Source organism: Hylobates moloch, unplaced genomic scaffold (assembly GCF_009828535.3).
Source record: "Hylobates moloch isolate HMO894 unplaced genomic scaffold, HMol_V3 SCAFFOLD_7, whole genome shotgun sequence".
Taxonomy (NCBI): domain Eukaryota; kingdom Metazoa; phylum Chordata; class Mammalia; order Primates; family Hylobatidae; genus Hylobates; species Hylobates moloch.
The window spans coordinates 20,774,186-20,788,452 of record NW_026652282.1 but is presented as its reverse complement, the minus strand read 5'-3'; the positions used below and the strand labels follow the sequence as shown (position 1 = coordinate 20,788,452).

General features: G+C 42.9%; 2 protein-coding genes across 2 annotated transcripts in view; one reads left to right on the top strand and one right to left on the bottom strand.

Moving 5' to 3' along the window:
• Nucleotides 1-1,685, bottom strand: part of CUNHXorf58 (chromosome unknown CXorf58 homolog) — a 23,631-nt gene extending 21,946 nt beyond the window's left edge. The window contains 3 exon segments of the mRNA XM_032756161.1: nt 135-157; nt 160-233; nt 1,570-1,685. Coding sequence (XP_032612052.1) covers nt 135-157; nt 160-233; nt 1,570-1,685 — 213 coding nt within the window.
• A 2,661-nt stretch (nt 1,686-4,346) lies between these two features.
• APOO (apolipoprotein O) overlaps nt 4,347-14,267 on the top strand; it is a 44,499-nt gene continuing 34,578 nt past the window's right edge. Inside the window, exon 1 of the mRNA XM_032756160.2 lies at nt 4,347-4,585. Within this exon, the coding sequence (XP_032612051.2) occupies nt 4,577-4,585 (9 nt within the window). The 5' untranslated portion in view covers nt 4,347-4,576. The remainder of the gene's footprint in view (nt 4,586-14,267) is intronic.

The window sequence follows — 14,267 nt, the reverse complement described above, 5'->3', positions numbered from 1 at the left end:
AAAAAAAAAAAAAAAAAAAAAAAAAAAAAAAAAAAAGAGGAGATAAAGAAGGTTATCTATTCGATCTTTAATTAATAGATCTTTTAGCTTGATAATTAAATCCATCAGAGAAAAAAAAAAAGCAAAATACATACCGCTGCACAAATTGCATGTTTAGGAGTCGAAATATCATTTTGTTTGTATGAGATAACCAAGCCCTCTGTATTATTTGAGCTGAAATGTCTTTAAGCATTCTGAGAGAAAAAAAGAGGTTAATATTTATAAAGTAGTTTTCATTTTCCTAAAACCTTAGAGAACTATCAATTTATGCTTCCTCCTCCTGTACCTCCCCATCCCCCACTCGAAGACTGACCTAATGAGGAACATTTGGATGTGGTAATTGGAAGTGGTCATTTGCAGAATCTACTCAGAATGAGGATATGAAATACTTGAGGAGATTTCCCTTGAGATTAAAAAAAAAAGTCCTGGCTAAAACTTTATCAACAAAAGACATATAAAATATAAATATATCATTAAGAGGCATGTATATTACAAATAAAAAGTGTGAGGAGACAAACTTACTTCCCAAAAGCATTCACGACCTAAAATGAAACGTCCAACTAGTTCAAGTGCTATGAAAATGGAATGAGGAATAGTCAAAGTTACAGGAGGCCCAGTTCTCTTCTGGGGGTGGATGACTATGCCCTAGAAAAAGAAACTTCCTTCTCTGATCTTTGCTTGAACCAGGCTCATCCAGGTCAAGTCAGAATTATTCTACTTTTGATCATATCCCAGCACTGGCAGATTGTAGGGGTCTCCTCCTTCATACCTTCTCACCCCATCATTACCCCTTACAGTGCTATGTACAAAGACAGGTACTCCTGCATAATGCTACCCATTGGCTGGCAAAATGCAGGCTACAAGATATAAAGAAGAAAAGGCTAGGCCAGGCGCAGTGACTCACGCCTGTAATCCCAGCACTTTGGGAGGCCGAGGCGGGCGGGATCACCTGAGGCCAGGAGATCGAGACCAGCCTGGCCAATATGGTGAAACTCCGTCTCTACTGAAAATATAAAAATTAGCCAGGCTTGGTGGTGCACGCCTGTAATCCCAGCTACTCGGAAGGCTGAGGCAGGAGAATCGCTTGAACCCGGGAGACAGAGGTTGCAGCGAGCCGAGATCGCACCACTGCACTCCAGCCTGCGTGGCAGAGTGAGACTCTGTCTCAAAAAAAAAAAAAAGAAAAGAAAGAAAGGAAAAAGCCTGAAGTATGGAAACAAACCTTTGAATCCTATCTGATGCTATTTATTAGCTGATAACTTTCTGCTAGCCACTTACCTTCTCCCGGTTGCTACTACTTCATTTATAAAATGTAAAAATTGTTTCACAAAGTTGTATCAGGATCAAGTAGATGTGTGTTAATATGCTTTGTAAATTAGAAAATGCAATTATAATTATTCAATTTGAAAGTAATTTTAAAACACAAAATCTTTGATTTACAAAACAAGAAGCATTTGAAGTTATCTGAATAAGTACTGTTTGGAAACTGTACAGTTGTGGAAGATAACACAAGGCAAAACAGGTACTTATGATAGTAATGATCTTGCATTTGGTGCATTTGCGAAATGTACCCTGCGAACTTTTTGTAAGGATCTTGTACCTGATTTCAGAATACCTTTACCTGGTACATTTGAGGAACGATTCATTTTCCCTCCAATGAAGTAAACTGAAAGTACATAAATTAACCCTTTGAGGTCATAATTTATACTATTACACTGTTTGGACAAGACTCAAGTGCCATATGATTGTTATACTAATTCTGAATCCTTTAAAAAGGAAGGCCTTGTGGATCTCTTAAAGTTGCTTACAGTTTACATTCTTTATGTACTAAAAATATTATATGGTATATGGAAAAGACAAGTAAATCTATCCCTAGCCTTCTAACTGGTCTGTCTCCAGTCTTTTTCTCCTCTTATTCATCTTCCACACTACACCTGGAGTTAACTTTTTAACTCAATAATTCAATCTCGTCACTCTCCAGCTGTCTACCAACAAGCTCATTGAGGGCAGGAGGCATCTTGTTAACTACGGAGTCCTCAGTGCCTAGCACAGTGGGGAGTTTTTACATGTTTGTCTAAAAACGTTTTGTTCCAGTTTTATCATCAATAGCAGTGAGACTTTGGGCAAGTCACTTAACCTCTCAGTGGTTCAGTTCCCTCCTTGGTAAAGTGAGAGAGTATACACTAAATTTCTGATTCCACCTCCAACTTTCTATTCTTTAAAGCAAACGATTTGGATGCAGTAACACTCCAATTTGGACGCAGCTCCCAAATTCTTTTTTTTTTTTTTTTTTTTTTGAGATGGAGTCTCGCTCTGTCACCCAGGCTGGAGTGCAGTGGCGCGATCTCGGCTCACTGCAAGCTCTGCCTCCTGGGTTCACGCCATTCTCCTGCCTCAGCCTCTCGGAGTAGCTGGGACTACAGGCGCCCGCCACCACGCCCGGCTAATTTTTTTTGTATTTTTAGTAGAGACGGGGTTTCACCGTGTTAGCCAGGATGGTCTCGATCTCCTGACCTCGCGATCCGCCCGCCTCGGCCTCCCAAAGTACTGGGATTACAAGCGTGAGCCGCCGCGCCCGGTCCCAAATTCTTACTCACTGCTTGGTCTCTGTTACTAAACCAGGGGCTCTTTATCATTTCTTTTGGTGCCATGGGCCCCTATGGACAGATCTCTTCTAAGAATTGGTTTTAAAACCCATAACATAAAATACATAGGATTACAAAGTGCTCCAATTATATCGAAATCATCAAAATATTTTTTTAAAACAAAATTATAGTAAATGTGTCTTCTTAATGCATTAAATGAGCTCTAATAACTACTGTATTTTTGAATTAGTAATGAGCATAAATATTTCAAGATCCCTGACATGACTGCAATGTAACATGAAAATATCTGTGCTTTCCATTGATGACAAAGTCATCAATGCTAATACTACTATGGCTTGTTATCTACACTATAATTGAAAGAAACAAAGTTCAGTTAGAGGTTAGTGAAAATGAAGTTGTCATTTTTTTCCCCCATACAAGTTCACATACCCCCTGAATTAAGAACTTCTGCCCTAATTTATCAATATGTTTCACACTTTTATGTATGTGTGATGTTACACTGCTGATGCAGAGAGCCTTCTGAGTCTATTCAATATTTCTCCTTGGGGATGCCTTGGAATATACAATCCTCTTAAGAAAGAGAAAAGCAGCCCTTAACATCTGGGAGCTGGCTGGCAGTCACAGTTGGGCCTTGGTGTTACCACTGCTTCCTAACAACACCCGATCGAGAGCAAAGCTCCTGCTTCCTTGAACTCGCCCCAAAATCACCGAACCAAAGCCCAAATCCTATAATAAATCTAACTCTTTTACTGAAATATGTCACTGTGTTCCTACATGTGCGTTCTCCTTGCAGCAATGAGAAACCCAATTTCTTCAACTACAGGTGTGCCCCTAGTGGTCTTTGGCTGGAGGGCAGTGGCACGTCACTGTACAAATTCTAAATTTTTCCAGATGCTCGCCTGGATGGGGCTTACACTTTTTATAGGATTAGGGCAGAAATACAGAATGAAATAGGAAATACATCCTCATTATGAGACAGTGCAACAATTGTTTTGGCTAGAACACAGGTTTCAAAGGCAGACTAATGGGTTTGGATCCTAGCTTCCCACTTTCTGTGTGGTCTTGTACAAATTACTTCTACGTGCCTCAGTTTCTTCATCTATGTATTGGGAATAATAATCATGCCCACCTACTTCCGTCGTTGGAAAGATTAGATGAATGTGAATAAAGAACTTAGATCAGGGCTGCGCATATCAAAGTGCTGTATCAGTGCTTGTTTACTCTTGTTAATAAGATAATTATTGCCATTATCATTTACTTCTACAAGTATTAAGGGACAAACTGATTCCCAGAGAGGAGGCTTACCGCTTGTTTCTTAAAGGGAAAAAATAAGGTCAGAGCCTTTTCCGATTAAAGGACACAGCATATTAGTTTAAATTTAAAACCTGAGAAACCTCCAGTCCACGGTTAAAACCTTTCGTAAGGTAAATCAAGGACGCCAACCGGCCGCTTCCGGCTGCGAGGCTTTCGAAGCCGCCCGGGGCCCTCCAAGCGCCCCCTCCCGGCAGCCTCTGCTCACAGAAATCCCAGTACACGCCGCTGGGCGCCCAGTCGCCGCTGCAAAGACAGTTTCCCAGAGCCGCGCGTCGCCAGGTACCTCCCTCCTCGCGCCTCCGCGTACCGCCCACACAGAGCAGGCGCTTTCTTGCCGCCTAGCAACCGCCGGTGCAGGGGCGGAGCCTCCTGGAGGGCGGGGTTTGCGTTCACCCGCCGCCCGGGCGCGACGCGCTGCGGCTCAGCGACGCGGCTTCTAGAACGGGGTGATTGAAGTAAACCTTCGCCGCACCGAGTTTGCAGTACGGCCGTCACCAGCACCGCTGCCTGCTTGCGGTTGGAGAAATCAAGGCCCTACCGGGCCTCCGTAGTCGCCTCTCTATAGTGGGCGTGGCCGAGGCCGGGGTGACCCTGCCGGAGCCACCGCTGCCAGCGACATGTTCAAGGTGAGAGCGTGGAGTCGGGTCACAGCTGTCACCGCCCCCTCCCGGCCGCCGGAGCCCTCCCCGTGCTCTCTTGGGGCCTCTCTGTAGGCCAGGCCCGGCTCACCTCGAGGCTTTTCCCGCCACTGGGCCGGCTGCGTCCCGGCCCCGCGGTTCATTCACTGGTCTACTGGGGATGAGCGGCTGCGGGGCGGAGGCAGGAGACCCCCGGATGGGTGGGGGCGGCCCTTTGGGTTGTGCTTTCGTGAATTAAACACTTTGAAAATTTAAAGTGCCTTCCCCCAAAGTACCCATGCCCTCGGCTAGTACCCTCTTGGGATCGTGGGTAGGGTGAGGCCAGCTCAGGGCACTGTGGGGTTCGCGGCTTTAGTTGCCTGGCAGGGTTAGGTTTCAGAACCTGATGTGTGGATGGGGGAGGGTCATTTTAGGAGAAGCTGTGCAGGGTATGGGGGTGGCTGGGGTGAGATGGCTGGGTGACGAGGGAAGCTGGAGCTTTGCTCCACTCCTCAGGGAACATTATTTAATACGGACCAGTGGACCCCCTTCCCTGCGTTTTGTGAACTCGTGTCCTTTGGAAAAAAATCGACTTTTACAATGAAGACTTAATTTCGGAAATCTGCACTTTAGCATAAAGCCATTATTCTACTTTTAAAAAAGTAAATTATATGTATTTTGTCATAAAAAATCACAGGCTACCAGAAATTAATCTACAAAATTGAGTCTTCAAGAAGCATAGTACCCATAAAATAGTGCTAATGAAATCTCAGAATTGTACTATTCATTTAAAAGTTTTATTGAGCTCTGCAATGTGCTTTGGGTACGTTAATAAAGGCTGTAAAATCAGAACATGCATTCTGCCGTCTAGTCCTGGCATTGCCACTTTCTAGCTGTGTGACCTTGGGCAAGTCACTTACCTTCTCTGTGCCTGTATTCCTTTGGTGAAATTGGGGTAATAACATCTACCTCATAGGGTTGTTATAAGGAGTAAGTTGGTATGTGTAAAGCACTTGGAAAAGGCCTAGTATTTGCTCTTACTCTGTTTTCAGGCAGCTCACAGTTTAGTCAGGAAGACAGATCCTATAATCAACATTCATTTGATAAATTTGTGTGTTAAACACCTGTTAATGTGCTAGGAGCTCAGCTCCATTTCAGGGTTACAACAAGGAAAGATATGCTGTGGCCAGTTTAACTATATGTTTACCAACAATGTAGTAAAAAGGAGAGCAGGATCCACTTGGCGTAACCAGGGCTTCCTAACCTGGGGCCCTCAGCTCCTCAAAGGATCTGCACATAGATTTCAGGGGATCCCTGAACTTATGGGGAAAAAACATAACTATTTTTAGCAATCTCCAATTGGAATTGAGCACTTCCTTTAGTTACGCATATGGGTGATGTCTCAGTTATCTATTGTTGGGTAACAAATCACTGCAAACCAGTGCCTTAAAACAAGAATTGTTTCTCAAAATCTGTGGGTTGGCTGGGCAGTTCTGCTGGTGGCTTGACTGAAAGTTGGCTTCACTCCCATGTCTGGGGGCTTGGTGCCCCTCCATGTGCCTAGGTTGGACTTCCTCACTTGGTTACTGACTTCCAAGAGGGCAAGTCCCAAGGCACAAACACAGCATCATGTTTGCTGATGTCAAAACAAGTCCCGTAGCCAAGTCCAGAGTTGATATGATGGGGAACTACACAAGGTCATAGATACGAGTTGGTGCACTTCGCTGGGGGCCATTCATTTTACAAGCTCCTACTGTAACAAATCACAGTAGTATTAGCAGCACCTGTTACCAGTAGACGTCAGTACCAGCACAAGTCACAGACATTTTCATATTACATTACAGTTGTTGCAGATGTCAGAATATCATTTATGCTCATTACTACTTCAGAACTACGGTAGTTATAAGACTCACTGCTAGATCTTTTTGTTTAGTGGGCTAGTAAAGAAGCACATACTGCTTATATCAGATATTTGAGTTTAAAAAATAAGATTATTTCAATATAGTTGGCACTTTTTTGTACACAGTTAGAAGCATTATTTTGAGAAGGAGTCTAAGACTCACTGACGGCCAAAGAGGTCCATGGCACAAAAAAAGGTAAAGAACCCCTGGGGACTTCAGAGAAGGCTTCACAGACGGGACACTTAAATTTAGTTTTGAGACAGGTAGGAGTTCTTCAGGTAAATGAGCTGGGGAACATCAGTGGTATTCCATTGGGGGAAGTGCTGGAAGCTCAGTTTTGATGAGCTGAGATTATTATTATTATTATTATTATTATTGTTATCATTATTATTTTTTTCAGACAGAGTCTGGCCCTGTTGCCCGGGCTGGAGTGCAGTGGTGTGATCTTGGCTCACTGCAGCCTCCGCCTCCTGGGTTCAAGTGATTCTCCTGCCTCAGCCTCTGAGTAGCTAGGATTACAGGCGCCCACCACCACACCCAGCTAATTTTTTTGTATTTTTAGTAAAGACGGAGTTTCATCATGTGTTGGCCAGGCTGGTCTCGAACTCCTGACCTCATGATTCGCCTGCCTTGGCCTCCCAAAGTGCTGGGATTACAGGTGTGATCCACCGCGCCTGACTGAACTGAGATTATTTCAGGTGAAATGTACTTTGGGTAGAAAAGATCACAACAAACCTTGGAGGACACCAAAATGTAGGAGTAGGCAGAGGAAAGGGGGAGGCCAGACTTGAGAAGTAGAAGTAGGAGCAGAAAAGAGGGATGTTTAGAAAATCGAGGGAGAAAAGTTTCAAGGAGAAATGGCTATGTTAGGATGCTTTCAGCTGGGAAAACCCAGTTGCTTAAATAGTAAGGAAGATTCTCTCACAAAGTCCAGAGGAAGAATGGATTCCAGGCTCTGATTCAGTTGGTCAACAGTGTCAGGCCAGGCGCGGTGGCTCACGCCTGTAATCCCAGCACTTCGGGAGGCCGAGGCAGGTGGATCACGAGGTCAGGAGATCGAGACCATCCTGGCTAACATGGTGAAACTCTGTCTCTACTAAAAATACAAAAAACTAGCCAGGTGTGGTGGTGGGCGCCTGTAGTCCCAGCTACTCGGGAGGCTGAGGCAGGAGAATGGCGAGAACCCAGGAGGTGGAGCTTGCAGTGAGCTGAGATCGCGCCACTGAACTCCAGCCTGGGAGACAGCGAGACTCCGTCCCAAAAACAAAAAACAAAAAAACAAAAAACACCAGTGTCATCAGGGACCCAACTCTTCTTGGCTTTCCACAGTCAGACAGTCAGGTTGGTTTCCTTTAGGGTTGCAAGATGACCGCTGATAACATACACACTTTCTCGTTCTCTAGAGCAAGAGGAGGAGAGAGAAAAAAACTCCCACACTTGGTCCTTCAGTCTGATTGGACCAACTTAGGTCAGTTTTCTGACCCTATAACAGTTGTCAGAGGAATGCCATGATCTGATTGGCTTAGACTAAACAGGATCAACCCAGGGTGGCGTCACTTAATCACAGGGGAGAGGAATGCATTCATGAACACAATAGAGTTCTTTTAGGAAGGAAGAGGGAGAATAGAGACTGGATATGCAACCAACAATGTCCATGACGGAGATATAAGCTAGATGAGATGTGAGTTAGTTACGTATCATGAGTTGTGTTCATTGATTTGGGCACTTTGGAAAGCTTTCATGATCCTTATACTTTAGGTTTACTGATGGAAATGAAGGGTAGATTAACCTGGGTTGGTGACTGAGGGCTAAGTAAATGGACACTATGATGGTTGATAAGCTTGACTGTCAAGGGAAGCAGAGAGAATTTGGTAACTAGAAGGATATGTTCAGTCAAGATTCTAGAGAGAATACCTCAGCTTTGCAAGGGAGAGATATTCCCACCCGAGAGATGGAAGGAAAAGAAAGGTGCGAGGGATTGTAGACTAGTGGTTCTCCATAGAATGGTACGACTCTACAGAATGGTACGTTTTGGAAACTTGTGGGGTTGTTCTTTTTTTATTTTTTATTTTTAACTTTGCAAAAATTATAACTGAAAATGGGGTTGTTCTTTATGTCTTTAGTTGTGTTGAACATTTATATACTGAAATATAATTCACATAAATCTTTCGTTTTTATTCGCCTTTATGCTACCATCATAGTATACTGATTTACTTTTTGGACTTACGCATGTAACTTAGTGATGAATTTTATTTCAGGATACCAAAAGAGTGTCACAAAATATTTGTCATAAAATGGTGACGTTAGGTCTAGTAGTTGAGAACCAGTGCTTGTCAAACTTTAATGGGCATGTGACTCTTGTTAAAATGGATTCCAATTCAGTAGGTCTGGGATGCGGCCTCAAATTCTCCTTTTTTTTTTTTTTCGAGATGGAGTCTCGCTCTATCACGCAGGCTTGAGCACAGTGGCGCAGTTTCTGCTCACTGCAACCTCCGCTTCCTGGGTTCAAGCAATTCCCCTGCCTCAGCCTCCTGAGTAGCTGGGATTGACAGGTGCGCGCCACCATGCCCGGCTAATTTTTTGTATTTTTAGTAGAGACGAGGCTTCACCATGCTGGCCAGGCCGGTCTCAAACTCCTGACCTTGTGATCCACCCACCTCGGCCCCCTGAAGTTCTGGGATTACAGGCGTGAGCCGCCACACCCGGCCAGATTCTCCATTTTTTAACTAGCTCCGGGTTCTGTAGTTTTCGTTGATCCCCTTTGAATAGCAAGTATCGAAGCAAATCAGTAAATGAATGGTTCTTGTGTTTTCGAGATGGATGGTCTTATGAACGTGGTGGGATTTGGGAGAGGCACTGACCAAGGAACAAAAAGATAGGCCAGACCCTTTGAGGGCTCTGCTGAGAGCACTCCTCCTGCATGTGTTGTGCAGAGTGGGGATGGAGTAAATGGTAGGATTGATCGGAGTTTGGGAGTTAAGAGCTTGGGTTAACTAGAACTGGAGGGCAAAGGAGTTAATAGTATAGGTGTTGGTAGTAAAAGTACAGTGGTAGTAAAAGTGCAATGTGTCTGACTGGTTATGTGCATATTAAGTACACATTGTACTTAAAATATATACTGTTTTGATATAGTTATTCATCTTCAGGTCACTAGGGGGCATTGGTGGATTAAAAAACACATTTGAAAAGCTGCCCAGTATTTGCATTCCATTGTAGGAAGCAGCTTTTCCTTGTGCTGCTGCAGGAAGTTTGAATATTGGGTACATATACCCAGATTCACATTATTAGATTTCCTTCATTACCCAGATTTTATTCTAGTCCAACTATGGACTGGACATGTTGCTGGACCCTGGTGGGTACAAGTGAAAAGACCCAGTTCTTATCTAGGAGAGAGGTCCCAAATCTGGCCACACATCAGAATTATTCAAGGAGACGGTTTCCAAGCCCCTGCCCATGGTTCTGACTGACTTTTTAGGTGGAGTCCAGGAATTGCTAGTTTTGAAAAAGCCCCCCAAGGTGATTATGAAACTTTCATTTCAGAAGCTCACAATGCAGTTACCAGCACAGACATTAAAGGTCCGTTACGATGCAGTGGGTCTCAACCTTGACTGCATGTTAGAGCCACCCGGGGAGCTTTTAAAAGTCCCGAAGCCCAGTCTGGAACCTATACCAATGACATCAAGAATTTCCAGGGGGTAGGATTAGGCATCTAGTTTTTGGAGCAAGCAGCCAGCCTTGAGAACTACTGACTTAGAGGGAAGAGCAACAGCAGGGGGCATCAGAAGGCTTTATAGAGAAGAAATGCCTATGCTGACCTTTGGAGCTAGGCAGACAAGGTTGAAAGGGCCTTCCAAACAGAGAAGAAAAGCACATGCAAGGACACAGAAGTGTGAGAGAGTTCAGAACAGTGTTAAGACCTTGGGCTTCACCCTGTTCCTTGTGAGAGATACTAAAGTTTTCTGTAGCTGCTTCCTCATTTGTAAAACAAGGATGAGATGCTTATCAACCTCAAATTATTGTGTGGATTAAATTCATTCCTACCCAAAGCTTAGAACAGTGCTTGGCCCAAAGTAAGGGCTCAAGAAATGTGAGCTGTTACTTTTAGTTGGCATCTTGTAAGATGGCATCTTGTAACTACCTGTGTTATGGTGGTGCACGGTCTTGGGGCTCTCCAAAAGTATTTTTTATTTCAAAACTTGGCAGTCAGTTGGATGTGGTAGATGAGGGAGAAGGATAAATTAAGGATTCTGCCCAGGCTTTTGACTTCTGACTGTGGGAACTATTCATTGAGGTGGGAACTATTCATTGAGGTGGGAAAGTGGAAGAAGGTTGAATTTGGTTTGAGGGGGAGGTAATGGTTTGGTTTTGAACAGGTTGGGCTTGCTGAAATATCTGGGCATTGGGAGGGGGAAATCAGTTGATGTAGAACACCAGGGTATGGACTTTTCCTGCCACAGACGTGGACTGGAAATTGGGAAATCATCAGCTGCTAACTGAAGCCTCCAGGGCAAGAAGGTGGCCTAGTGAAAACTGGTCTGTGTCACTTCCTTCCTCAAGGACAAATAACGTGACCTGTACTCAGAGCTCACCACACCAAGGAGCCTGAGTGAACATGTCCATGGCTATAAGGCGTTATTACCTTACACATTCTTTGTGGCTTAGTGTAATACTTACATTGCCTGTCTTCCTGAAATTAATTTTCTTACCATGTTACTAGTATGTTACTAGAACTGCAGGGAGAATTTAACAATGCTAAATGGAAAAGGAAAATCATCTGTAAATTGGAAGAGTAATGTAACTTTTATACTTGAGCATTATTTTAAAAGCCACAGACTTGGAAAGATAATGAAGGTTTTTCTTCCCTAACAGTTTAAGCATCTTCAAGGGAATTCTTCTTGAGGAATTATAGTAACTACGTTTTTACTCACATACATACATTTTTTATGTGCAGAATCAGTTGGTTGTTTCTTTTTCCTTTCTTACCTTTCAAAGAAGTTAGACAGTGGATCACAGAGACGAAGAAAAAACTGCTCTGTAGCTCTGGATGCAATCTTTTCAGCCTCAGGTTCTAGTTGTGTTTCTGGCTGAGCGACCTTGTTGAGATTTCTTTTTTTCTTTTTTTTTTTTTTGAGCCGGAGTCTTGTCCTGTCACCCAGGCTGGAGTGCAGTGGCACAGTCTTGGCTCTCCGCACCCTCCGCCTCCTGGGTTCAAGCCATTCTCCTCCCTTAGCGTCCCAAGTAGCTGGGGGTATAGGCATGCGCCACCATGCCTGGCTAGTTTTTGTATTTTTGTTAGAGACTGAGTTTCACCATGTTGGCCAGACTGGTCTTGAACTCCTGACCTTAAGTGATCTGCCCTCCTCGGCCTCCCAAAGTGCTGGGATTACAGGCATGAGCCACCATGCCCGGCCAGTTGAGATTTCTTAATCTCTCAGTGTCCTCTGATCATGATCCTGTGGGGATAGTAGTATGTCCCTCTGTATCTCACAGGATTGTTGGGAGATTCAAATGAGATAATATGTGAAAAGAACCGTGAACTACAAAGCACTATATCAGTATAAGGTGTTTTCTGTTCCTGTTGTATCACATTTGTCCACTAAAGTGATCTATGCTTGCAGGTTAGCACTCTGGACTTAACAACTCTAAAAAGTGAATTAACTTGGGTTATTTCACTTCTCATTTGGAAATGAATTCTGCTCAGGACACTGTAGCGTTCTTTTATCTACTTCTGAAATGCAGATAGCCTCACAGTTGTAACTAACACTGGAAGAGGAGAAAGAAGTAAAATGATACATTAAAAGAATGGAGAGATTAGAGACACAGTGGAGGAGAAAAGTAGATAATGTACCAGGCATTTATGATAAATGAATTGATTACCCCATGAGGCCTGTTGATATTTGTAGATTTTTATGATGTAAAGGTTTAATTTATAATCTGTATGTATATGTGTTCTACACCCATGTCCTTTCCAGGCTAGACTGGAACTTCTTAGAGGCTAGGAAATGAACTTTCATATTTGTTTGTATTGTACATTTAACATTAGATATATAAATGCAAGTTATTAGGTGTGTAATCTCAATCTCAAAGATACCTGTTTCAAAAAGTTTAGACTTGACTTATTTTTAATATGACAAGAAAGTACTAAAAGATCTTTAAAATAAAGGAATTGAAAGAGTGTATCAGTTGATTTTCCGCAATAATGCTTAAGTGGAATTTTACAGTTACTTCATACAGCATAAAACTTTATATATTTTCAGGGACAAAAAAATCCTAGTCTAAAGATATATTTTAGAATTTGGAAGTTATTTATTTTTCAGTTTTGCTGAGTTTTTCCTAATTTTTGCATGGCCTCATGCCAGTTTTGTTAGAAAATTTAATCAATGCCAATTTCTTAATGTGGTAGGTTTTTAAACTTATTTTCAGTGTTCACTAAAACTTGGAGAAGCAGGAATGTAGGGCAAGGGTCGTAGAGTTTTCAGTATGCTGAAAGCCTGTAACTTTGATTGTTAAGCTATATTTTCCTGATACAGCTTTATGCATTATGGATAGTATAGTTGAATTTTAAGTGAATATTGTTTTAAAGGCACTTTAAGTACAGTTATCCTTTGTCTTCCTATTTCTGGCTGTTTGAAGCAATGCAGCGTGTTTTATTCAAAGCCCACACTGGCTCCTGCTTAAGGACTTCTTTGTTTGGTTCCATGAGGATGAGGAGCCCCCTCTGTGGGAGCTAGAGATAGATCCGCAAGCGCATGTTCATTGCCTTAGTGTGGAGGAATTCCCAGTAGTTTCTTTTTTCAGATATTCCTGAAAAGAAGTCTATTCCTTCTTCTGAACAGTCTTTTAAAATAGGATATATGAAACTAACTAATAAAGGTTCTTTTTTCTTTTCCCCCATTCCACAAACTTCAGTCCTTGTGAACTAGCCCGTTTTTCTTTGTGCTTGCTGAAAATGAGTCTCCTCTCCTATTAGAGGTGCTGATTCATGTGACATGGGTTAGACTGGTGAGTGAGTAAGTAAGCAAAAAGTGATTATGAGGGCTCCAAGAAGTTTCCTACATTGTCTGTTGGTGGTTTACCTCACTTGGCAGATAGAACTGAGCCTGTTTGTGGAGTCACACCATTTGGGAGTCCTGTTAAAGTTGCTGGGTATAGTCCAAACATTTACTTTCCTTGTTTTTGTTCCTTATTTTTGCACAGATTTTCATTATGAGGTCAGATGGTCATCAACCGAATTGAGTCTTATACATGATTGTTTTTTTTTCAAAAAAGGCTTACAGTTTTCCTTAAAGAAGAAAAAACGCACATGAATAACTGAGATGAAGTCGAAGACAGTTTTCATTAGTGAGTTTAGAGTTCTCTGTGCACATGGTGGTCTGTTAAGATATGAAATCTGGGTCTAGGCCCGACGTGGTGGCTCACGCCTGTAATCCCAGCACTTTGGGAGGCTGAGGCAGGAGAATTCCTTGAGTCCAGGAGTTTGAGACCAGCCTGGGCAACATGGCGAAACCCTGTCTCTACAAAAAATGCAAAAATTAGCCAGGTGTGGTGGCGCCTGCCTGTAGTCCCAGCTACTCGAGAGGCTGAGATGGGAGGATCACTTGAGCCCAGGAGGTTGAGGCTGCATTGAGCTGTGATTGTGCCACTGCATTCCAGCCTGAGTGACAGAAGGCGACCCTATCTCAAAAAAAAAAAAGAGATATGAAACCCATGTCTAGATAGATTTTTTTTTTTTGAGACAGAGCCATGTGTCTAGATAGAAACCTGTGTGTAGATAGATTTTTTTTTTTTTT